Here is a 25,821-nt window from a genome sequence, read left to right on the forward strand (position 1 = left end):
TTGTGTTCATGCTTCTCTAACAAATGCTCCTTCACTCTCCCAGCGTGACATGACGGAGTATGTTGAAGCAGAAATCACTCGAGCTCTCTGGAAGGAAATTTTTTTTTTTTTAAATTTCGCTTTGCAATGATGTGGATGGAAAACCAGAAGGGTGTGGGGGGGTTACATTGTCTTCTCTCATACCTTCTGCTTTGGCCGCCACCACATGACTTGTCCAATGTTCACAGCTGAGACTTGAACACTTGTGTGCAGGCCTTCGACTAGGAGGGTGGTGCAGGGCCCTGTGGTGTGTCCTGGTCTCTGTTCTCATGCACGTTGAGGTGACTGCTCAGAATTGTCTTCAGAGCCCTGTGGGGAGGGGTGCTGCTCCCATAGTAGGGGAGGGGAGGACTGGGGAGCAGGATCCCCCAACTTCAGACTCCTGACTGGGCACATTCAACAAGATGAACTTGGAGTTGATGTTGCAGAAGAGTTCTCTTTTAGGTACACATATTTAGATGCTTTATTCCTTCATTTGATTTTTAAGATTATTTTGAAAGAACGGGAAGAGAGAAAGCAGCAGCGACTCCAAGAAAATGCAGCTGCTGCCGGGGATGATACACCAGATGCAGAGAGTGGTGCTGACGACCAGGCCCCTGACCAGGCCGACCCCACAGGTACCGATTTCTGTGTGTTTGTGCCTAAAAGAACCCTTCAGTTGGGAGCAGCCATGAGAACAGAACCATGTGCAGGTCGATGTGGAGCCTCGGGGATTCAGAAGTTTTCAAGTTCCCAGCTTTTCATTGAGAGTGAGCCCTACGGATAGGAATGGCATCCAAGGCCTCTGGTTCTGCATCTGTGAGGGGCAGTGATGAGCACCCCCTTCCCTAAGTGTGACCTGTGTGACACTGGGTGTTCCTTCAACTCAAAATGGTCATGAGAATGTATAACACTGACTGCATCATTGCTTACCAACAGTGTTTGAGACATGGGCCCATAAAAATGTGTGCATTTCAAAGTAAATTTTCATTCAATTACACATTTAGGAAAGTACAGAGCACAAGCGTACAGCTCGAGGACTTTTCAGAATGAACACAGCACCCAGGTGACAAAACGGAACAGAGCCCAATGATGACTCACCCCAGGCCCTCAGGTCAGAGGTCTCCTCAAAAGCTTGCTGTCCTAATGGCAGAACCAGCAGCAAGATATGATGGAGCTTTGAACTTGGCGCTGGTGGAGCTGCCCGGCATGTTCTGCTCTCCTATGCCTCCTGTTGGTGATGTTTTGTGACAGGGAGCTGCTATTCATTATTATCATTATCATATATTCAGTTGAATGAACGGGCCACCGAGGCACTCAGGAGGCACTGAGCAGGGGCCCTGAGGCAGGTTCCTTCCCGGCTCAGAAGGAAGGTCTTTGTGGACCACTGGGAGAACTGTTGGGATAACACGAGCTCTCGCTTCACTTCTGCGGATGTTTCCAGGAGCCAGACTGCTCCCACTGCTCCTGCCACACAGTGTTCCAGGTCCTGCGAGTTACACCCTCATAGGAGATCTGTGGGTGCTCCTGTCCTTGACAGCCATAGGCATTTCTTCCTGGGCTTGCCACCCCAGAGGGTGCGTTGTGTGTTCTTGAATTCCTTTCCTGAGATCTGTTACCTTACTTGCAGTCAGTCTGGGTGTTTATGTAAGTAACTAGTTGGGGACAGTGAGTTGTTTTTGAACCACCCTGCTAAGGGTCTCCGGTATTTTGTTTGTGGTGCTGGGGATGGAACCTCATCCTGGCTCAGGCCAGGCAGGCACAATCCCCCTGAGCCTTGTCCCATCCTGAGGCACTCATACTGCAGATGTCTGAATTCAGCTCTTGGGGATTGTTTGAGAAAGGAATGGCCTCGGGCAGTTAAACTTCATAAACTTAGAACTCTAACCCTGGTTTTAAGACTTCCTGATACAGATTGTTCCAATTGGATTCCTAATTTAAAAGATAAATTTGGGTAATGAATTGCATACTTATTGATTATTAAAATAGTAACTTTTCTGTATAGATTGTCTCAGTGAAAACACGTGAGCTGGTTGGGAGGAGGCACCCGTCCTGGGAAGACAGACAGCCGTCCTGCCTCCACTGCTTTCTGTTGTCCCGGAGGCTGCACCAGCTGCCCTCTCTGCACTGCTTCACAGTATTGGGGGTGGCCACTGTGTGTGAGCACCGGTTGCGTCTGGGGGACCATCCGGGCTGGCATCATCTGCACACAGGCCCCTCTGTGTGCACAGGGCCCCATAGAAGTGAGACAGTGACTTTTTCCTCCATGAAGGTCCAGAGGATATGGAAGAATCGGTCTCCTCCAGTCCTGCGGTTGAGGGCAAGTCAGAAGAGGGCCTTGACACAGAGCTCCAGAGGGACACGGACGCCTGCCCGCCTGCCTCTGACCTGGCCGCTGTCCCCAAGATCCACAGCCGGAGATTCAGGGAGTGAGTGAGCCCCGGCCCACTGGGGCCCGAGGAGAGGGGGCCTTGGGTTTCTCCTACCCTTCCCGTGCTCAGCACCGTAAATCTGTGTGGTTGGGCCACACTGTGCTTCAGTCCTCGTGGTTGAAAGTGGCCAGGTACCTAGGTGTTTGGGAATGGCCTAATCCTCGAATTTGTGATTCCTCTTCTTTTGTCAGTATTGTCAGTGTGCACAGTTAAACAGCCCAAGATTTTGGGCTGTTTCTTTCTATACCTCTAAAGTATGTTGTGAGCTACTGCTTTGCTTTGTCAGCTTCTTTTGTCAGCTTTCCTGCTGGCAGTAATGGAGGAGGTGCCTTGGTCCTGTTTTGAGGTGGGGGGTGGGGAGTGAGGTGGCCATGATGGCGTTTGGATCCCCTTTCATGGTTGAGTTTCTCCATATAGTTTCTCAGGAGGCAGAATATTTGCAACTTGTTTTGCTCGATCTTACTTCTTTTCCAGATTGGTCAGTCCAGGTGCGGGAATAGCTAAGAGGGGGACCTGTGGAAGCTGTGGTGGAGGGCGGGACCCAGAGGTGTTTTGTTCCTTGTAGTTGGAAGTGGGGGAGGTGCCTCACTCTTTCCATGAAGCACGTCTTCCAGAATCCCATGGTTCTTGCCAGTGTTGTTCTTGCGCTGGGATTCCTGTCTTGGGCTGTCTGCTGTGTCTCCTCTCCCTGGGGTTGGACAGTCTGAGGGCCGCGGTTTTGGAGCCAGTGGGCCAAGTTCATGGTGTCCTGTGTCCCTTTCAGTTACTGCAGCCAGATGCTCAGTAAAGAAGTGGACGCTTGTGTCACAGACCTACTAAAGGAGCTGGTCCGATTTCAAGACCGCATGTACCAGAAGGATCCGGTCAAGGCTAAGACCAAACGCCGGCTCGTGTTGGGGCTGAGGGAGGTTGTCAAACACCTAAAGCTTAGGAAGTTGAAATGCGTCATCATTTCTCCCAACTGCGAGAAGATCCAGTCGAAAGGTAAGGGCCTCCTATTGTCCTCCATGGCTGGGAGTCTGCTGTAGTGCCCGGTACGCTGCCTTTGCAGTCACCTGTGCGCCTCACCTAGTTGTGGACCAAGCTGCACCCCTGCAGGCCTTGGCAGCTCATTCTTGTCTTTGTTTTTCAGGTGAGTGATTTTCTCACTAAGTGCCCACAGCGTGAGGCAGCGGGTCTCGTAGTCCTGTATGTGGGCTTCCAGCTGTCCGACTTGGGCCTCTCTGGCAGCAGGGAAAGATGATGTTCCTCTATGATGCAGGCTGCTCCTGTGGAGCTGGGGAGGGATGCTGGTCTCACCCAGAGCTGTTGTGCCTGGCAGCCTGTGGAGGCCTTTCACCGGCCCATATCAGGACGTTCAGTGTGTGAGCAGATCGTCTGCTCACTCATTATTGCTATGCGTTTGTCTAGTTGCCACTTGACCTAGGCTGGAGGGTGTGTTTTGCTGGTCAGATATTGTATGTGAGGTGATGCTGAACTCCAGTGTGTAAAGTCTGATGTTAGCCTGGTGCTTGTGCCATCATGGCCCCCAGAGAACTTGCCGGTCCTTGCAAGTTTAATAATAGAAGAACTGGCACTGGACTGGGGTGTAATTGAGCAGTAGAGTATTTGCATAGCATGTGCAAAGCCCTGAGTTCGATTGCCAGCCCTGCAAAAAAGAAGTAAAACTGGTGGGTGCAGGGCGCCACCGCTCACACACACCCCTTCTCCATCACATTAGGGCTGGGGAGAAAGAAGGACCATCTTTGAACACAGAAGTCCTTTCCCCTGCCATGTAAGCGTCAACTTGGGCCAGTCTAGATCCTGCAGCTCAGCCCTGATCTTCTTCCTGTAAGGTTTCATATCTGAAGCCTGGAGGTGTCCTGGCATGTCTGAGGCCCCCAGAGTGACAGGAGCAGCAGCTGAACCTCCTCATCCTCATGCCCAATTAGCAGCTGCTTCTTGTTCTTGGCTTGGTTTTGGTCCTGTGTCACTGCTGAGCAGAATACGACAGGACTTCAGTGACCTGTCATCTGGCTATGCCTTTCCAGATCTTTGGAGGGGTCAGGCCACATGTTTTTGTTCTTTTGTCACCATTGTCAGTGTGCACAGTTTAAAAGGTGGTCTTATCTCACGGTTTGGTTTAAGGAGAAGGCAGCTGTGGGCTTCTTTCCTAGACACTCTTTGGCCAAATTTTGGGCTGTTTCATACCTCTAAAGTGTCTTGTGAGCTACTGCTTTGCTTTGTCAGCTTCCTAACAGAGGAAAGGCCTATACTCTCATCCCCTAGCATCCTAATACATAGTGTGGCTTCTGCCTGTTACTTTGGGGTCCTTGCTTACTTTTACACATACTTAACATTAGGCAGAGCCACCGCCTCAGTGGGCCTCAGCTGCCTCACGGCCGTGTGCTTCTCAGGGAGTTCGATGCACTGGGTGGTCTGCTTTCCCAACTGCTGAAGGAGTACTTGTTTCAGCTCTCCGTGCCAACCAGTCAGCTGTCACCTGGGCAGGCGATGCCCTTTGTTTCCACCCTGCTCCTATTGGGATACGTTGTTTACAGAATCCTATTGCCACCCCTTTTGGGGTACACTCTTGTTTGACTGGACACGTCCTCTGGTGATCAATGAGGAAAGGGTGCATGGGAGGCACGTGTCGGAGATCCTGCTGGAAATCCAGAATCTGCTTTCTTTCTTGTTGTCGTCATTGTTTTTAAGGGTCTTGGGATCAAACCAGGGCCTCATGCTTGCTAGCAAGTGTTCCACCACTGGGCTACACACCACCCTCCAGAATCTGGTTCTTAGTCCTTTGTCTGTGGTCTTTTTCTGTTCCCTTCCCTCTGGGGTTCTAGGATTCGGGGCAGTTGGCACCTAGCACCCAGCACCCTTGGCTCTGCCATGGGGGAGTTTTTCCTCTGAGTCCTCTCCTCACTCGCTCAGCTCCCTGGAGCTGTCCATCCTGCCTCCTGAACTGGCCTCTGTCCTTTGTCCTCCACCTCTTTTCATCTCACTCTTTGTTTGTTTTCTATGAGGATTCTTCAACTGTCTTTTCTAAACTTCCTGCGGATTTTTTTGTTTCTGGGGGTTGTCCTTGTCCCCGAGACTCCTTTTTGTTTCTGCTGTAGCCTCACACTTGACCTGAGGGTTGCAGTGATGCCAGATTCGTGCCTGTGTGGATCTGCGTTTCCTCCACGTTCTTTGCTGTTTGAGTCTCATGATGAGGTTTTCCATAGCTGTCTGCTGGCCCCTGGTCTAAGTTAGACTCCTTTAGAGTCACCCAGGAGGCTGGCAACACATAGACTCAGTTTCTGTCTGAGCAAGGAGCTGGGGCTTTTGGGGAGCTCCTGTGCCCCCGCCCCTGCCACCCCTGCCCCGAAGAGCCCATTTGAAGAACCTCTGGTTCGGATTGGGTGGCTGTCCTGTTGGAAGTGCTTTGGGATAGCTTCGTCTCCCTGTTGAGCTGATGGCAGGACTCTAGGCTTGCCCTCTGTGAGCCAGTACTCATGCCCACCAGCAGAGGTGTGTGGCCCTGGGGACCTGCAGGCATGGCCTTCCCTCACCAGAGGCTGCCCCTAAGGGGCTGCCACCCACTCGCCTCCTTCCCAGGATCAGCTTGCCCTGCCTAGGGCCTCTCTCTTGTGTGTGTTGCCCTTTGCTGAGCTTTGGGAGACCCTGGGGTCCAAGACTGTGGCTGCAGTCAGCTAGCTCAGTTGTCTTTTGCATTTTGGCTTTCAGAACTTGCTGCTCTTGTCTCTCAGAGATCTTGTGGATTTGTGTCTTTAAAAAGGTGGCTGTTTCTGGCCTGGGTCCACAGTCCACTGCCTTCCTGGAAGCATTTCCTCTTCTCTGATGGGAGGCTGGGTTTTTATTTGATTGTCATGTTGAGGATTTGTTATACAGTTGAACTGTATTTGTCCAATCATTAGTTTCTGGATTTTTCTGCTTTGCAGCATAAAGAACATGGTTGTTGTGTATCTTATAAACTTGCTAGTCGGTTAAGATATCATTTTAAAGGTAAAAATTAATAGTATTAACTTGAACTGTGTTACAGTGCACTGTATTTGCTCATTAGACATTTTACCTAATAATTCTAAACGTAAGTGGAAGTTGTTTATCAGGGTGGATTGTTATGCTTGCTTCCCCTGTGCTCTCTGGTGGGACCACAGCCAGTTAGCCTTGGGGTGACCATGCTTTCATCTCTTATACATAACCGTGGCTTTGAGGTTGAGCAGATAGTCTGGACTTAGCTGCTTATGTTGGATGCTGAGGACCACTCCAGGCTCAGTGGTCATGGGGCGCACCCCCGTGTGCGGTCCTGCTCATGGCTGTTATTTATTTGTGGCAGAGGCTGCAGAGCAGTGGCAGTGTGGGAAAAGACAAGAGGTGGGGGTGGGGAGAACGGGGCAGGCAGTGAGCTTTGACAGCGTGTGAACTGCTGTCTACCAGGGAAGCCTGTACAGACACAGTGCCCAGCCACGCAGGTACCCTGTGCCTGGCACATTCTGAAGTTCCACATTGCAGAAGCAGGGTGCAGCAGGTGTGGAGCTGAATGCACACATAGAGGAACAGGTTGCTTCAGCTAAGGGTAGGGACGGCCCTCCCAAAAGCCAAGTTCACACTCCAGCCAGGGCCACCCCGACAGGCAGGCCTTTAGAGGATCAGGCTGCAGTGTTAAGTCTCTTCTATACGCTGCCCAGATGCCATTGGTGACTCCCAAGGGCTGGCCAGACACTGGATAGAGGGAGACCCTCCACTGAGGGGCATGAAGGAGACTTGTCTGTCTCCCTGGTAAGTTGAGAAGATCCTCATTGTGGTGTTTCTCAGGAACACAGCCATCACCCTACCTCTGCCGTCTCCCTCTTGACCCAGCCCGACCAGAGCTGGTATGCTTCCTCCTCTCACTCTCTGTTCTCTGGCGCATCTAGGATGGGTGGAGTTCATAAGGGTGGGCCATGGGCTTCACAGTGAATTCAAGTCCAGCCCAATGCAGAGGTGAGGTGTGTTTTTGAGAAGCGCCTCTTAAAAATGAGATAAGCAGGGGCTGGGGTTGTGGCTCAGTGGTAAAGCAATTGCCTAGCACTGGTGACGCCCTGGGTTCGATCCTCAGCACCACATAAAAATAAATAATTAAATTAAATAAAGGTTGAATTCATTAAAAAAATAAAAAAGAAAAGAAAAAATGAGATAAGTAATATCTAGTTAGATTGCAGGTGAAACTCTCACAGGTGTAAATAATTGTAGTAAACCTTTGTCGTTTCTAAGAGTTGGGAAGAATTGTGTATCTTGTAGGTTCAATACTTGTCATAAAGGGCAGTGTAACTCTAAAGTGCATGTCCTGCTACATTCCAGGGGCCACTGCCACCCTCCCACATCAGCCTGTGTGCTTCCTTTCACTGAACCACACCAGTCTCAAGGAGAAGTTTTTATTAGCATCTTTCTTAAGAGGGATGGTCAGCATTTTCTCACTTAAAAATGTGGCATTTCTGTGAATTATTAGTTCATATTCTTTGCCCATTTGTCTTTGGAGAGTTCTTCTTTTTACTCATTTTCTTTTTTCTTGGATGAAGGTGATACCAGGGATTTAACTCAGGGGCACTCAGCCACTGAGCCACATCCCCAGCATTCAGCCCTATTGTGTATTTTATTTAGAGACAGAGTCTCACTGAGCTTAGAGCCTCGCTGTTGCTGATGCTGGCTCTGAACTTGTGATCCTCTTGTCTCAGCCTCCTGAGCTGTTGGGATTGCAGGCGTGCACCGCCGCACCCGGCCTCATTTCCTCTTTTTTAATATATGCTTTTTTATGACCAAGTAGAGGTGCTGTAAATATTGATATTTTAAATTTTTAATTTTTTTGCACCTAAGTTTCATTTCATTTCTCAGCCTTCCCACTCTGAAGTTTTTTGTTTGTTTTTTGCCCCCTTCAGGGATTTCATGTTTAGGTAGACTATATTTCAGTCTAAGATGAGTCTTAACTGGATATTTCCAGGAGCCTACCCAGTTGCCCCAGGATCTTGTCCCCACTGATGGTGAATGCTGTTCCTCGCATACTCAGTTTTCATCTGTTAGGTGATTTCTGCACCCTTTATTCTGTCCATGAGCATCTCCTCATTTATGTTTTTGGAGTTTTGTAGCAAATCTGGAACCTGGTGATACCAACCTCACATTTTCCCATATTATTTTTTCTTCATTTTTAATTTATTGGGAAAATTCCATTTGTAGTAAGTCATTCTCTTTTAAAGTTTTTGCTTAATGTAGAGTTGACATTTTATCATCTTAGATCATCTTACCTAGCATCGATGCCTTTTTGTTTGGCTACACTGTTTACTTAGCATATTATTCTGTAATCTTTCATGTTCACTGATAATTTATTCCTGCTCACTGCAGTCATTTCATTACTGATATAAGAGAAAGGAGTCATCTGTTCCATCGTACATTCTAACCAGCCGCTACTGGAGCAGAGAGAGAGGTGTGCTGTCTACTTCCCTTGTGCTGGGAGTGCTTCTCGGGGGCTGTCAGCTGCAGGTGGCCAGGTGCGTCGCCTGCATGCATCATGCAGTGCTCCTTCCGCCTCTCTGCCTCACTTGGAAGTGTGCCCAGGTGGTAGGGGCAGTGAGCCCTCAGGAGCCAGATCCTGGGTCTGACCAGAGGTGTTCCCTGGGTTAAGGAACTTCTCCTTTCTGGACCTCTGGTTATCCATCTGCAAACAAGGGTTCAGCAAGTGGGGACAATGCAGAGCTAACACATGTGAGCAACTGAGCAGTGGCCTGGCATGAAATACGTAGTAATGTTAGCTAATACTCACTTTTCCCCTTGAGCACAATACCAGCTGTGTATTATCATGTCACAGAGGCGACTCTTGGAGAACTGATTCTTCCTCTCCGTGGAATTTAGCAGGGAACACTGACCTGAGTAAAGTCAGGTGGGGCGTGTTTCTGTCTGTAGACTCAGTATTAACCCCATGCTGCATGTGATATGTCCTTGTCCTCTCACCAGGTGGGCTGGATGACACTCTGCACACCATTATTGATTATGCCTGTGAGCAGAACATCCCCTTTGTGTTTGCTCTCAACCGCAAGGCTCTAGGGCGCAGTTTGAACAAAGCAGTTCCTGTCAGCGTTGTGGGGATCTTCAGCTATGACGGGGCCCAGGTGAGAAGGGGCTCAAGTCTCATTGGTCCCTGCCCATGGGAGGAAGTTGGGGAAGAGTAGACCACGTACCTGCCTGCAGGATAGTCCTGAACCCCTGGAAGGTTGGCACTAAGAAGCCACCACTGAGGCAGAACCTTCTCAGTGGAGCAGTGGTCTCTGGCTCAAGGCTTACTGCCAACATAGAGGCTCTCACACAGGCCTGCGAAGACAGCCTGGCCCACTCTTCAAGCAGAATCCTAACCACCTACAGGCACAGAGGCCACGCTGCCCATGTTGCCCCTGCTCCCCTGTGGAGGGTGCTGTAGAGTGTGCAGGGCAGCTCTGGGCATTCGGTGGACATCACCTGTGTGCTTTCACTTTGCTCAAGGACCAGTTCCATAAGATGGTCGAGCTGACGATGGCAGCCCGGCAGGCTTATAAGACCATGCTAGAAAACATGCAGCAGGAGCTGTCCGGAGAGCCCAGGCCTCAGATTCCTCCCAGCACCCCCAGTCAGGGCCCCTCCGCCACCACTGGAGAAGAAGAACCGCACTACAGTGAGTGCTCGGGGATGGTCTGGTGTCGGGGTGAGTGTCCTGGAAGTTGCTCGTCAACTTTAATCAGGGTCCTTAGGAGAGCAGCTTGGTACCAGTGCTACAAGACCGTCTGCAGTGGGGTGTGGAAGGCCCGCCCAAGACCCACAGCAGTAGGGCCAGTGGTCCAGGCCATTGCCTGTGGGATGTTAATTATCCGACTTTGGAAGTTGTTTCAGACAGGCTTCAACAGAGGGGTCCTTAAGGGAACTTCTTCCTCCCACCTTGGGAGGCTGAGTTTCTCAAGATCATTAGTCACTGAGGTGTGCTCCCACAGGGTATGATTGGTGCCGTGCGTTGTTGGGGTACTTGGCCCAGCAGGAGGGGAGGAGCGAGGTGGAGCCTGCTGGAGACTTGCCTGAACAAAGCGAGCGCTGTACTGGCAGCGTCTGTCACTTGCTCCACCACGCTGATGGTTTCTGATGGAGGAATTCTGTGACTTGTCATGTCTGCTCATCACTTGCGCTGTTTTCCTATTTTAGTTGAAATTTGGAGAAAGCATCTGGAAGCATACAGTCAACATGCCTCGGAAGTAGAAGACTCTCTGGAGGCTTCAACCTCTCAGATGATGAACTTGAATTTATAAGAAAAGAGTTCTTCCTTGTGTGTCTTTGTGTTTGGGGCAAGGAGGGAGGAGGCTTGAAAAGACTTTGGGGCTTTTTCGTCTCAGTTTTTACTGACCCAATGTATTTTGTATGACTGTTGAATTTGGAAATTAACCGGCATGAAAGTGCATGTGAACTGTGGTCATAGGCCCTCAAAGCAGTGAATCCCATCAAATGGATGCTCAGGTATATGGCAGAAATCTTGTCTGAAAGCTTGGTGAGGCAGCTCTGCCTTTCTGAGCATACTGTGGATCTGGAATGTACTGGAAATGGGGTACTTGAGTACTGGGGCTCCAGGGAAATTTTGCATTGCAGCGTAACTGAGCCGTAACTGAACTGAGTGGGGTCTGCAGCAAGCAGCAGTTGTGCTCTTGCCTGCAGGGGGCCCATGGTGAGGTGACTGGGGGGAGGTGCCAATCCCTTCACAGGATCACTGACATAGGAGCAAGAGGGCACTGGGGAGGGCCCTTTCTCAGGGGACATAGCTCTTCACCTTAACCATAGAGAGGGTTTGCTAAAATGAGCCTCAGAAGGAAAATTGGTTTTCTAACCTGTGACGTTTTTAACCTGCATTATTCCTTTAGTCTTTATTTTCCAAAGAAGCAATGTACATTGAAATTCCTAGTTTCAGTTTAATAATCTACAAATCTTTCTTAAGTAAACATTTTCTGAATGTGGTTTCTGTCATAGAGGCCAGGGAACAGAGCTTACTTTCATATTTTCCCTGTAAGAGGGCATATTTATTTTGAATAAAGAGTGATTATTTAATCTTGTATCAGATTCTGGTGATCTCAGGCTCAGCAGTGGACTCAGGCTTCCTGACCCTTCCTCCATCCTGATTTGTCCTTCTTGGACACTGGCCCTTGAACTGACAGGACCAAGCAGGGGGAGCCCCGCGGCCCCTGGCTTAGAAGTAGTGACTGCTAAAGTCTCATTCCTGCTCACACCTGCAGGGCGAGGTCCTGCTCAGCCCCACTCCTCCCCACATGCATTATTTTGGCCAAAGTCAGTTACAGAAAAGGATTTTTACTGCTGCTTGCTTGTCAGGCAAACAGGTATTATTTTGATTCAACATTCTCTTAATTGAAATCATTTGTACCTAACATTGCACCTCTGAGAAGTGGCCTGTGATGAGCAAGGACAATTGAGCAAGTAAGTTACGAGTGGCATGCTGCCTCTTGGGAGCTCACGGTGACCAGGGTGTGCCCATTTGTACGTTCAGAGCTGCCTCAGTGTGGGAGATGGATGTGGGTAGCCAGGTTAGTAGCACAGAGGAGGGGTCTCCTGCGCCCCCACCACCACATCAGTAGGTAGCAAGTTGATTGTAGTGGGTTTGAAAATAGACTGCTTGAGAATCAAGCCCCCCAAATTAATTTGTGGGCAAAAATTTAAATAGCATGTCAACTAGAGTCAGCAGCTAAAATTTTAGAATTTGATCCAATAGAACAGTATCTTAAAATCTCTGTTGGAGGCAAAAGCCATTTGCCCAAAGGCCCTTCTTGGAGGTCTCCAGATCTGTTGTACTTGTTCTGCTAACATGGGCATAAATCCAGGTTCAGTAGAGGGAGGACGTGTGGTTGGATTTTAACCTCTCTCAGCTTCCAGAGGTTTCCTTCTCATTGGACTCAATCAGGTTGTCAACTGAGGGTTCCCTCAGCATGCCATTGCTTTCTTGGCAGAGGAGGACTCCATTTGCAGCCAGCACCGCAGGTGACTTCAGCCAATGGCACCATGTAGGGTACTGGGGGCTCCAGGACTAGCATCAAACTGGACAGGCAGGCAGCTCCTGACTTTGAACAGTGCAAGAAATCAGATTCTCCCTCATGACCACATTTCCCAGCAGACCCTCCCTATTCCCTTAAACCTAAACTCCAGACTACAGGGAAGATACAGAAAATGCACCAAGGGACAGGTCCCAGCTGACAGCAGTTTGGTCAGTTGTTGGTCGTGGTTGAAGCCACATCCCTGCATGTGAATCACAGTGAAAGTTGATGGAGACTTAACGGGATTTTAAAGTTTCGTATTAAGATGGTTCTGCAAGCAAGATCTGTGTTCGTTGGCCCCGAGGGCGAGCAGGTGCCCAGGCAGTACCTGGCCCTCCATTCCATGGGGGAGGAGAAGGGGACAGTGTGTGTCATCTTGGGCGCTGGCCTGAAACAGCTGTGTCCAGGATCCTCATTCATGTTGGATCGTCGTGAAGTTGCTGTCTGGAACATGCACGCTGATCCTATGCGATGGCTGGTCCCAGACTCCTCAGCTCCAGAGAGGAGGGACACAGAGGCAACTGTGGTGCAGCCAAGGTCTCAAGAGGAACACTTTATTTTTAACAGAGGTTTTGGTTTATAACAGCTATGAAAATCATCTGCCGACGAGAATTGACACGTCTCTGAGATTAAAGGCTAAGCAACTTCAGGGCCAGGCCTACACAAGTTCACACTCAGCGACAGGTTCAGAGTACAGCTGTAATAATTAGAGACCTGGAAGCAGGCATAACAAAGCACTCAGGACTCAGACCTTTGTCAGGAAAATTTAATATGGCACCAGGAGATTTGCATAATTGACCAGTTTGGCTTTCTACCTCAAGCCTGGTGTCCTATTGAAAAGCGGAGCACTTATGGGTAAACACAGGCAGGAACCACGACACGTTAGAAAACAGAGCCCATGTTCTGAGGGGAGTGAAGAGCGGCACAGGTGGGACAGCTCCGCCCTGGCCCGGCCCTCCTCATCTCTCACGTCTTAGGCAAAGGACTCTTCCTTAGAATCTCCCTCCCGTCCAGGGAGTGGACCTTGACCTTGAAGTTAAATGGCTAGGTGTTTGGGTGGGCACAGCCGCTGACTTGACTTAATCTGTAAAATCAGTGGTGGGGGCTGGGCAGGAGCCTGCCAGCTCTCGGGTTGCGGGGTGGGTATAACCAAGTCCTAGGGATCCTGTAGGGGTGGCCACTAGGGGGAGGAGGAGCCCTGACACTTGCTCTTTTGCGACAGCTGCCTTGGTTTATAGTTTCTAACCATCCTGGTCACCTGTTTCTGACAGGTCCTAAGCACCTAATTAAAATAAGTTCCTGGTTACAGTCCCAGGCCCACTTGGGGTTCAGTGCTTCTCCACTACCCAGCGTCTGGAGGGACCAGTCAGGTGGTGTCCTGAAGGCTGTGTGCATAGCTGGTCAGGGTGCTGGGGCCTTCTTCAGGGGCGACCGTGGCTGGTGGCAGCAGGATCTGCTCAGGGTCTTGGCCGGAACGTTCCTCATGCCTAGAAATTATCCTCGCTACAGCTTTCCTGCAAGAACAAGGTGGTCTCTGAATTCCTGCAGAGTGCTGTGTGGCCTGCTTTCTCCCACACTGTCACAGAGATAATGGTGAAGGCCTGACACTGGTGAGATTCCCCTTTGGGGTCCAAGGAGTGATTTTTCCCATAGATGTCAGAAATCCAAAGAGACCGCCCATTTGCCTAATTCCTGGTCCTGCTTCTTCAAACAGGCACTCTGCAGCCTGGACTGCTCACCCAGATGTCCCCAAGGGCTAGGAGGCGCTGCCTCTCCTCCAGTATGAAGGACCAGCTGTAAATGCCATCAGTTCTATTGGCAACAACTGCGGGAGCTTTCAGCAGCCGTTTAATCCACACCCTTCAAGACCCTTGGCCTGTGCTAGTGGGGACCTGTGTGGCAACACATCCAATAGCCTCTGGCTTTGCCTTCTGGTGGCAGCTAATAAAACACAGTGACTAGGAGCAAGGGCCAGACAGCCCCTGCCTATGTGGGGGAGTCTTGCCAGGGATGCCACTGTCCCATGGTTGCTGCAGCTGTGGTTCTGGGGACTGACCCTGCCAAGACTAGGTGTGGCACATACCTCGCCCCAGAAGCACCCAGCACAAGGAGGCAGCTCAACCTGTGTAGGTCTCCTGCGCTCTTCAGAGAGCTCTGCAGTGCTTTGACATGTCCATGGGCAGCCACTGGACTGTGCCTGCCTCCCTGATCCTGCCTGACTTGGTCACCTTAAGGGTCTGTAGGTCCCCTGCAGCCTCAGTGACAGTACCCAGTATTGCCCCAGGGTTGCAGTATTCAAAAAAACAGAGCCATTTGCATGCTGAGAGGCAGCAGGAAGGGCCCATTGACAGAATGGGGGCCCCTGAAGGATCCTTCCTGTGGCCAAGTACATACCCAAGCTTTCCTCCAGCCCCGCATCAGCCGGTCATGCTCCCCGACCACAGCCCTCCAGGCTGCCAGCTCCTTGCTCCACCTCTCCTGCTGGGCTGCCTCTGGAAGACAACCAGGTCTATGTCAGCTCTGCCGGCCTTTGTAGCACTGTTGATGCTCACTGTCCACCAAAGCTGTGTCCCAGGCTAGATGGCCAGGGTGAGCCCAGCTCTGACCTGCACTCGTGGCCCAACCCCCCAGGAGGCCCCTTGCTGGGTGAGCAGGGCTCCCAGTGTCTGCTGGGGGCCAGCTGTGTTGCTTGGGTGAGTTGGGCCTTGCTTTTAGAGTGCTGACCATAGTCAGGATGTCCACCCTCCTCCTCTAGGCCACAACTTTGGTAGCAACTGTTCTCCAAGGCCACAGCAGCCCTGTCTGCATCTCGCATGCCACCTCCTGTCCCTGCATGGCAGAGGGCTGACTTGCCACAGCCATGCCAGGTGGCACAGGTCACGAGACTCAAATGGTGAGGCCTGCAGCTTCCTTTAGTTCCCTCCAATGGCTAAAACATCAGTTTTCACCCAATCTGACAGCATTTCAGGTAGCCAGCATGGCTATGAGCTTTGGAGACATTATGTCCCTTGCCACTTGGTCTCTGTGGCCTCCAAGTGTGTGGGCTTTATCCTGGATCCTGAAAACAAGTCACGAGCAGGACAGCCTTGGTGATAAACCTGACAGCCATGCAAGAAAGAACGACGTCATTTCCTGAACTACTGGCTTGACACTGACTTCAAAGGCAGGTTCTAAGAACACGAGTCCTTCAGGTGAGAAGCAGAACAGAACCCAGCAGTGCCCAGTGGTCAGTCACAGTGCCAGGTACCACACAGTCTGTGGCGCAGGCCTCCGCAGAAGGACACAGCAGGTAGAAGTAAGTGCCCCCGCGGCAATCTAACTCAAAAGGGGCCCTGCAAGGACTCCTGATTTAGCGAAACTTGGGGTAAGCAGGGTGGGGGACGCCCTCCCCATGTTTCCTCTTGTTCTGTAAACACATCCTGTGGGGATGGGGATGATGGTGTCCTCCACCTGCCTCTTGGGGGCTTACAGTAACTGGGTCTGAAGTCGCCTGTGTTCAAAGTCAAGTCCTGCTCTTTGCTGGCTGCTGGCTGACCTTGGGCACGTCACTTGGCCTTTCTAGGCTTTGGCTTCATCACCTGCATCCATCTCATAAGACAACCAGGTGCACTGAAAAGGACGGGCTTCAACCTCCTAGCAGCTCCTGGTGGTGACTACGTAGCCATCTGCTGACTGCATTTGTCGCCCACCTGACTCCTGACTCCACTCTCACAACTGATGAGTCCTTTTCCTGCTGACTGTGTTTCGTCCTGGCAGCAGCCTGTGGAGCAGGATGGCATGGGCATTCCACGGAAAGGTAGGGGACCGAAGTGCTGCAGGAGGGAGCCTGACAACTTTCCTCCCAAACCTCCACTGAAAGGACGATAGGGGACCACATCCCTGCATGTGAATCACAGTGAAAGTTTGTGTGTGTGAGAGAGAGAGAGAGAGAGAGAGAGAGGATGTATGCAAAATGGCACAGCAGACCTGAGAAGGTGGGGCTCACGGCCAGGCACAGGGAAGCAGGGACTGCCTCAGAGCAATGCACTCAGCATCACCAGTCCCCTGGGGTGGGGAGAAGCAGGGTACTGAGGTGCACATGGCTTCAGATGTCAGCTGCAGCACCCCGAAGCCCAGCCAGGACAAAGGACCACTGGAATGAGTGGCCACTTCCATGCCACTTGAGTGGGGCAATCTAGAGCCCCAACCTTGACCCTTTGGGCCCTGCTACTGGCCCTGTGTGGGCTGCAGTTGCTTAGAAATGCTGAGTCCCAAGCTCCAGGTCAGACTATTCTAGCAAGAGCCTGCGGGGTAGAACATGTTGTGGAGAAGAGCTGGACTCAGGCGGCTCCCTCAGTATGCCTGGGAGTCACCTGGACAGGGCCTGAGTCCCTCGTCACAGGAGCCAGAGACCACACCTTGTGGGAGAGCAACAGGCCAAGATGTGGGGATCAATACAATCAAGGATCAAACAACAACTTGAATGCACAGTCAAACAAAAAAGTAACTTGGAGAGAGAAGGAAACTTTGCAAAGCAACAGCAACAAAAATCCGGTCAATTCATCTGTTCTCAGCAAAGAGAAGATGCTGTATCTGTGAAACCATGCAGCACAAAGAACAGAAGAAGGCTCTGAGAAACCAAAAGGTGATCCTAGAAATGAAGACTCATGAAGGTTTGGAAACAGGAAGTAGAGGGGAAAAGTAGAGATGACAAGAAAAAGTTGGAACAGCAGAGGGGGAGCCCAAGTTGTGTCACCTCTTGGAAGTTCCAGAAAGAACAGAAGATGAAGAATAGTGACAGGTATTCATTAAAATGACACAGAATTGAAGGTCAGGGGTTTCCACATTTAAAAGGTGAGTAACAGCATGAAAAGAGCAGGCCAGCATGAGATTTCAGTGCTGGAGAAAAGAGGTGAAAGAAAAAAACAGGAGATCACAAACCCTAGGGAAGCAAACAGGCTCCCAGAGAAACACAGTCCCCTGAAGGTGTGGAGCAGCCTCTCAGACACTGCAGGTAGTGACCTGCAGGTCAGAGTTAATGCCTGGCAGACTCAGGAGGGTGTCAAGACAAAGGGTTCAAAGGTCCTCACCTGCCTTTTCACAAACAGTGGAGTAAAGGGAACACCTGGGAGACCCAGCACCTGTCTCAACAGGAGAGAAGGGAGCTTCCAGCCTCAGGCAAAGGCAGTCCCAGCAGGACACACCTGGGCACAGCATGCAGGCAGTTGGACAGGAGCTGGCCAGAAGGTTCTAGGGAGGCTAATGACACTGATGTCACTTGTGAAGGGATTTGGGCAACGGCAGAATCTGGTATTGAATTCGTGATTCAAGCAAATGGAAATCAGCACAGTGATTAACCAGGGGGGGGTGGGGCGGGCGGGGGCAGCTCAGGAAATGAGCCCTGAGGGCTCAGCAACCCTAACAACAAACACAATTCCCACGTGAGGAAGGGGGGACTACTGGCAGTGGACGTGTGCATGTGTGCGCGCATGCGTGTGTGAGTGAGAAGAGTGAAGCAACTACATCGTCTCCGTGGAAAGCCAACAGGTAATCGCAAAACTGAAATGCCACCACCCAAGCGTGCTTTAGAGACCAGGGTGAACAGCGGTCACCCGCCTGCTGCACTCACCGTGTCTCATCACAGCGACCCGCACTTTCGAGGTCTGGTTCCCGGCCGAGGAGAGGGCGGAGCAGCGGTACTCCGTGCTCTCCTGGATGGCATCCCGCAGCCAGCTGAGCGCGTGGGCCCTCCCGTCGGGCAGCGCGTGGGTCTGCACGGGCACGCACGTCTCCAGGGCACGCCCATTCTTCTCCCAGACGAAGCGGATGTCTGCGGGACCTGTGGGTACGTGAGCATCTCTACCTCTCTCCGAGCCCCACTAGGAGCCCATGCGAGCTGCCCCAGCAGGGGGCAGAGGTTACCCGGCTGCAGGGCCTTCTTCAGTCCCAGCCTGGCTGAAGGTGATTTGAGGCAGCTTCCAGTTCAGTCCTGGGCTTCCCTCCCACCAGGTGACCACCAGGAGAAAAGGGCTGCAGGTGTCCTGGACTCCCCTGCTCCACGGGCTTCCTGCTCCTCCACCTGGGGTGTCTTTATTCAAAACAGACCAGCACAGCCTGTGTCCCCAGGACACAGAGCCTGGGACCCCCGTTCCTGGTTGCACTGGGCACCCATGTACACTCCCCAGTGGCCGCCTTGAGACAATGCCTGGGGCTGGTCCATTCTGCAGATGGTTCTTAACCCTGGAATGGCATCCTGTCCCTCCCTGGTCCTGTGGCCACCTCTTTGAAAAGACCCCAAAGTTACTGCCATCCCCAGGGCCACAACTGCTCTCTATCACACCGACAGGCCCAGAACCTGGCCTGCCCCATGCCAGGAGCTCAGAGAGAGGGTTGGGGCTTGTCACCAGGGCACTGGGTAGGACCTTGAAAGCTTCTCTTGTCCAAAGGAGGCACGAGGACTTCGGGGAGGGCTTGGAGACACTTCTGACTGCAGAACTCAAGTCTTGGTTGGGCTTGGGCATGTCACCCCAGCATCCCCTCCACCCACTGGGCTCCACACCTCAGCAGGCCCTGGACTAAGGGAGAGCCAGGCGACAGCAGTCATGTTGACCGTCTGCGTCTTTTTATCTTAATTGCTTATTAAAGAAATGAAGGCTAGGGATACCTATTTAAAACTCTGACGTCTCACCATCCAAGGTGGAGTCCTGCATCAGGCAACCCAGAAAGTGAGTGGGGCAGGAACAGGAGCCTTGGCCCAACCTCACCTGTGGAGGCTGGCCTCTCTCCAGGACCTCCCCAGACAACAAGCTATAGGTGGGAAGGTTGTGTGGCTCCAAGTACAGGAGGACTGAGGCCCAAGGCCAGGCCAACCTTGAAAGGTCACCCTCTGACCCCACATTCATTCCAGGTCAGCCAGGGTAGGGGCAATGAAGCCTTTGTGTGGGAAACCATTAGGAAGGTCCAGGCCCTGGTCCCAGAACCAGAGCCAGCAGTGCCCTCAGCAAGTCACCTTGCCGTGTGTCTAGCCTGTGAGCCTCAGAAACATCTGAGGCCAAGACTGCTGGCTATGCTGGGCAGGGCCCATTCCCTGAGCCCCAGAGGAAGCAAGCTGGGGCAGCTGCACCTTGGCGTGTTTCCACAGGGGCTCCAGCTCAGGACAGCAGAGGCAAGGGCTGGGGCCACTGGAGCCAGCGCAGCCGCTCAGCTCGCTCAACTGCACAGGTGTGAGCAGAGGCTGCAGCTCGGCTGGTGTGGCTGGGAAAGGCCAGGACCCACGGGCAGCCCTGCACAGAAGTGTGGGAGTCACTTCTGGATGGGGTGGGGCTTGGGCCAGGCCCTGGCTCACGCTGACTCCTGCATGGCACGGCTGCCTGGGTTAGACTGGGTATCCCAACACTGGACAAGGGGGCCTCTCACCCAGGGCCCTCGCTCCCCAACACACCTGCTCTTCCTCCTCACCTTCCCACTCCCCAGAGGGGCTGAGAGGTCACCCAGACCAGTGCAGCCACAGCTAGTCCTGAGGGCAGCCCCCACTTGACCGTAACCCCTCGTGAGGATCAGTCTTCAGAAATCAGTTTCCCCAGATGCCTGTCCACCTGGAGTGGCAAAATGTGGTATCATGGAGGACACTCAGCAGGGAAAGAAGGAACCACCTACCTGTAACTAAAGTTCAAACACTAAGCAGGAAAAACAGCACAGAGATGAAGGATTTCTGGTGTCCTCATGTGTGCCTCCGGGGTAGTGTGGGTGGGCAGGCGCAGGGGTCCGGAGGTGGGAGGACTCATACCTCCCATTCTGGTGCTGGCCAGAGAGGTGCTGGGTTTTTAAAGAAACAATTTTGCCAGGTACAGTGGCACAAGCCTCTAATCACAGTGCCTTAAGAGGCAGAGGCAAGAGAATTACAAGTTCAAGGCCAGCCTCTGCAACTTAGGAAGACGCTGTTTCAAAAAATAAAAAGGGCCAGGGATGTGCCTAGCTGTTAAGTGCACCTAGGTTCAATTCCTGGTATTAAAAAACAAAAAAAAAAAATGATTCCTAATTTAACTAAGGTTACTTTTGTGATGAATTTTCCTGCTGGATCAACCTTGGCATCTGTCTTACTTTGTCCCATCCCTTCAACAATCCCCCACTCTTCAGGATCGTCAGAGCACTTCCAAGTGCCAGAGAAATGCAGATGCCTAACTGGACAATCTTAGGAACGGGTTCCAAGGCCATGATGGGAACATAGTCCCCAAGGCCCCCTTCTGTTCGAGGAGTTGGGAAATGTCCAGTGAGGAGGGGGTGCATACATGATGTGAAAACCACACTCATTCATTAGGAATCTCGATGAGAACATGTCAAAACAAAATGTGGTACTAAAGTGAAATGGGAAAATATGCAAGGGCCCGCATGTCGGTGTACGTATGTACGTAGACATGTCCATGCCCGTGTTGTATGTCCATGGACATGCACAGAAGAGGCCTAGGAATGGCTATGAGGATGGCTACAGTTGGGGTAGTTAAAATTTTTTCTTTGTGTTTTCTTAGGGTTTGTAAATTCACTATAACAGATATTGCTAAAATAATAAGTGCTAATTTGACAGATAGCCATACGCTCTGAGGGGAATTCTGAAAGTTGTTCCAAAAGCATTTTACACAGAAGCACATCTGGCCACGGCCCTTGTAAGCTTGTGTGTGGATATGAATTCTTTTTTTATTCAAAGTTTTTTCTAATCAGTGTTCTGAACTCTAACCCAGGTACCTCTGTTTATAAAAGTGTATGAATGCACGTCTACATTCATATCGACACATCTTTCTCTACGTATGTAGATGCCCATCCAATAGGGAACATCCATCTTGTCCCTCAGTATCAGCGAGGGATTGGGTCCCGAGGAGGCCACCATCCACAGCCATTAAGTCCCTCATAGAAATCAGGGGAGTGTTTGTGTACTCCTCGCGCTCACCCTCTCATACGCTCTGAAGTAGCTCCAGGTCATCTATAAAACCCAATATGAACGCTATGTGAGAAACTGTCACAGTGCATTGTCCACAGCAGTGACAAGCCTGTACGTACTCAGCATAGAAGCAATTTTTTTCTGGATATTTTTGATCCACAGTTGGTTGAGTGCGTAGGTGTGGAAGCGGTGGGTACAGAGTTGACTATTTCCCCTGCTGCACGTCTTTCAGGATACCACGGTTTACTCAGCCCCTCCCCCGGCACCCAGCTAACATCTGACTTGATGAAACTGATCCTCTCGAGTCTGATGATCAAGTGATGAGGACTTTTCTTTGAATATCAGACACTAAAGTCAGTTCTAAAAAAAAAAAAAAAAAAAGCCCAGCCTCCTCCCTCATTCATCAGCACCACCCAACAGAAGCTTCTGGAAGGGTCTCATGACCAAACCCCAGGGATGAAGAATGGAGCCGAAATGCAGCACCTCCACCACTACAACCCCATGCCCCATGGGTGGGGACCTCCAACTGTGAGATCCCCCCAAGACCCACTCCTGGGGCAGCATGGAACACGCCAGGTGCATACCCTGCCATCATGAGGACGCTCGCCCTAATATTACTTAAAAATGTGCTAACTCATAAAACACAAAAGATGTTAAAGAAGTACTTACGTTCCATTCATTCTTTTTAAACTAGCCACCTCATTCTGAATGCAGAGATTAAAGAGAGAGGGAAAGTAGAGTTAAAACCAGCCTACAGAACCATCCCTTCAGCGCCATGCCATCAGTGGGGACAGGGGAGGTGGCTACAAAACTGAATCTGTCCCCCAGGGGCTGGCTCAGGCATGTCTGGGTGCTGGGCGCATCTTTCTCGCACCTTCCAGCTGGGCTCTGCTGAAAGCACCACTCGTGCCTTGGGCCAACATGCTCTGAATCCCCCACCATCCAATCCTGCCAGTTCAAGGTCAGCCAAGCTGGGTGCCACCCCGTCTCCCCCAGCAGCCCCTGAGAAGTGGGTCAGGCAGAAGACTCAGTCTGGCACAGCAGTGACCAAGCCACCATCAACCTGGACATGTGCCTGGCATCAAGTGAGTGGACACCCGTCATTGTCTGACCTTCAGAGGGAAACTGCTCTGGCTAGGAGGGATCTGACTTGATGGCTACCTGACCTCTGTCCCCAACATGACAAAGGCCAGGCTTATCCATGTCCTGCGAATCTCTACTCCAGCTCTGGAAAGGATCTTGAAGCTTCCTGCAGATTTGGGCTCAGCACCGTCATCCTGTGCCCACCCGCCCGTGCCACCCCATAGGACTGAGGGTGCCTTGCAGATGTGACTGGAGGCTCACAGCTGCTTCTGCTGCAACACACCAGCCTCCTCCTAGCAATGGCCTCCCTGGGGGAGGCTGACAGGCCTGGAGCTCTGAGGCCCTGAGAAGGGTCAAATGTGAGGGACCCACCCCAGGCCACTCCCCCAGCGAGTGCCACACTGCTGTTCTGTGTGGCACCTGTGTCCTCCCAGTGGTCACCCTGTATGCAGCCTGCCCTGTCTCCATGCTCAGGCCCAAGTGGCCCTCCTGCAGGTAACAGGATGACAGCTGCACCCCAGTGGGAGCTGTCCCCTGAGGACCCAGTGCAGGCTACTGAACATCACGGCCCATCCCTGCCAGAGCCCATTGCCAGGGTAGCCCCGATACCCACTCCCCCAGCCTCTCTTCTCAAAGACTCTCTGGCCTACTTGCCCACCATTGGGCCCCTCCCTGGGCAGGGGTTTCTGTCCCCTCCTCTTCCAGACTCTGCTCCTGTGGGAAGGGCAGTGTGGCCAGGGGTGTACCCTGAGGTCACCTGGTGGGCTGTCCTGCCCACTCTTCCCTGGAGGCCTGTCACTCCATCCTGCTTCACTCAGGCTCACTCTGAGCCGCCCAGGGGCCAGGGTGGAGCAGAAATGTCAACTTCTTCATGTTTTTTTTCCCTTCCAGAAATTGTCTTTATACCTAAGAACTCATGAGCTGCTTCAGCAGCCACATCACACTGGCACAGCACTGTGTGGAGTGTGTGCCTCCAGCTCAGATGTCACCTTCTTTTGTCCTTGGCAGGCTAGGGTTCGGAGACACAGGTCAGAACTGAACCCCATCCGGGTCAAACTTCTGTTATCCCCAAGGGGATGGAGCCCTAAGACACTCCAGATTCCAACCAGTGGTCAGGATGGCACCTGGCGGTCCTGGGAGGTGATGGCCAGTTGTCAACAGGGATTCTTGGGGAGCCTGGGCTCTGGGCCCTGGGTCCAGAGGACACCTGAGGATCAGCAGGCCCGCTGTGCAAGACGATCCAGGCTCAGGACCCTGGGTGAACACAGCTCACTCCCCAAGAACACTCGTGATTCTCTAGTGTCTACCTGAGCTCAGCAAAGTCAATTCAGCTAACAGGCAGCCTGGAGCCAGGCATGGATCCCTTTATCAAAAGCCAGCAAATGTCACCAGGCACCTAGCCCAGAGCCTGCAGGCAAAAGCAGTCATGTGATCTTTACCACCTCCCAGCGAAGGGAAAGACCGGGGAGAGCCAGATGGCTGGAACATTTGTCAATGGCCTCAGATAGGATCCTGGAGTGGGGAGAAAACCCTGGAGGGCGCCTTCCTAGTATGCCCCTACCTTCCTGGAGAAGGGGGCAAAGGCACAAAATGACCAGGAAAGGGGCCATCAAGGATGCTGAGGCTCCGGCCCCACCCACCCGGTGGCTCACAGAGGCCGCTGCGAGGGCTAAGGACAAGGGGGCTGGGGACTCAGAGCCTCGCAGGGTCTTGGGGTCTGCAGTGGGGAAAAGGGGTCTCTGTCCTGGTCTCCAGTGCCCCAGTTCCTCAGCTCTCCTCCTCTGCGGCTCTCAGCCCCTACCCAAACTGCCAGTGTCTTGAGGCCACCTGAACAATGACCCCAAGAACCGAGGTCCTAATTCCTGGAGCCTCACATTGGCAAAAGACACTCTGCAGACGTGACTATGGAACAGGTCTTGAGACGGACATTGACATCACCCTGGATAATCTGGTGGGCCTGGCTGTGCGGAGTGTGGTTGTGCCTGTAGTGTGCGTGTGTGCTGCAGATGTGTGGTTTGTGTTCCTTCCTGTCCCCCGAGGTGGCAGCACGGTGAATACTGCTTGGGAAGCAATCACAGCGCACTGCAGGGCAGTCCCCAGGCGCTTGGGTCTCATTTAGTGCCTCAGGCCACTGTGAACTGCTCCAGGGCCTGGTGGCGCCCTGGTCTCCAAGGACTCGGGCATGAAGGCTGAGGAAGGGCAGAGCATGCCCTGCCCAGCATTCCTGTCAGTAAGCTCAGAGGCCACTGGGGGCTCAGGGACCAGGCCAGGCTCACTCTTCCAGTCACCATGCTTGGGGCCCACTCTGGAGTCACCTGAGACTACCTGTCCTGTGGAAGGGGCATCCTAACTGCTGTCCCGCCACAGGAGACATCCACGTACCCAGCCTGCACAGCTGCTCCTCACCCTGCCACTCCACGCCAGGCCTCCCTCCGCTGGCAACTCTCCCTCCGCAGACCATGGGACATTTCAGGTGGACCCACCCTGACCCCTTTCAGCAAGGCTCTGACCTCCCCCCTCCTACATGGCTGAGTCCACAGGGATACGTCCCAACCCCTGGCTTGGAGCATGTCGGCAGGTGGGACTGTCTCCAGGTGCCACACAGGCCCTGGGTGGGAGCAGCGGAGGCCCTTACCTCAAGGACAGGCCTGGCCTTTGGCCAGCGAGACTCTCCCTGAGATGAAGGGTCTCCCAGTAGAGCTGGCAGGAAGCAGCCGGGGAACTGCAGATTCCACATTCGCCCTCTCTGTAGGTTCCCATCCTAGAAACCCTCTGCTAGGCCCTCAGACAGCCCCAAGCCACTTAGGACAATTACCACAGAAAAGCTGTTTAGGGAAAGGGGAAAGACTGTCAGGGTTCCAACCCCCACCCCTTGCCTGGAGGCAGCAGGCTGAGGCTGGGAGAAGGCTCTGCATAGAGGGAAGCCTGCGCCTCACCTGGAATAGCATCTGCTGCTTCCTCGGGGTCAGTGCCAAAGACAGAACACAAGGCACAGCTCCAGTTGCTCCTAGAGGCCACACCAGGGACTCTGCTCCTGGAGCAAGCTCAGCCTGCAGGCCCCATGGGTCCCTCTGGGTGCACCACAGGCCAAGCCTGCCCGGGATTTGATCCTCTCTGCACAGGACCAAGGCCAGCCACCCTTTCCACGGAGAACCTCACAAATGAGGCTACAAGGGAACAGAAAACAAGGGTCCCAGATGAAGCCAAATGTTTCTGGATGGAGAATAACGACCACACGAGGAGGAGGGCAGAGGAGACTGGAGCCTGTTTCCAGTCTGGTTCCCCATCCCTTCCAGGTTAGGCTCCTCCATCC

General features: G+C 52.4%; 2 protein-coding genes across 5 annotated transcripts in view; one reads left to right on the top strand and one right to left on the bottom strand.

The window, feature by feature from the left end:
* Positions 1 to 11,524, top strand: part of Secisbp2 (SECIS binding protein 2) — a 37,035-nt gene extending 25,511 nt beyond the window's left edge. For 2 of the 4 annotated variants that reach the window (XM_071602561.1, XM_071602562.1), the window contains exons 12-17: positions 527 to 656; positions 2,291 to 2,447; positions 3,214 to 3,434; positions 9,420 to 9,574; positions 9,942 to 10,140; positions 10,629 to 11,524. In XM_071602561.1, coding sequence (XP_071458662.1) covers positions 527 to 656; positions 2,291 to 2,447; positions 3,214 to 3,434; positions 9,420 to 9,574; positions 9,942 to 10,140; positions 10,629 to 10,732 — 966 coding nt within the window. In that variant the 3' untranslated portion in view covers positions 10,733 to 11,524. The remainder of the gene's footprint in view (positions 1 to 526; positions 657 to 2,290; positions 2,448 to 3,213; positions 3,435 to 9,419; positions 9,575 to 9,941; positions 10,141 to 10,628) is intronic. The other 2 variants (XM_027955420.2, XM_071602563.1) reach the window with 1 other exon arrangement.
* Positions 11,525 to 13,262: 1,738 nt separating this feature from the next.
* Sema4d (semaphorin 4D) overlaps positions 13,263 to 25,821 on the bottom strand; it is a 114,089-nt gene continuing 101,530 nt past the window's right edge. Inside the window, exons 19-21 of the mRNA XM_071602572.1 lie at positions 18,123 to 18,332; positions 14,909 to 15,006; positions 13,263 to 14,028 (exon numbers count right to left, since the gene is read on the bottom strand). Coding sequence (XP_071458673.1) covers positions 14,002 to 14,028; positions 14,909 to 15,006; positions 18,123 to 18,332 — 335 coding nt within the window. The 3' untranslated portion in view covers positions 13,263 to 14,001. The remainder of the gene's footprint in view (positions 14,029 to 14,908; positions 15,007 to 18,122; positions 18,333 to 25,821) is intronic.

Source organism: Marmota flaviventris, chromosome 16 (genome assembly GCF_047511675.1).
Source record: "Marmota flaviventris isolate mMarFla1 chromosome 16, mMarFla1.hap1, whole genome shotgun sequence".
NCBI lineage: Eukaryota > Metazoa > Chordata > Mammalia > Rodentia > Sciuridae > Marmota > Marmota flaviventris.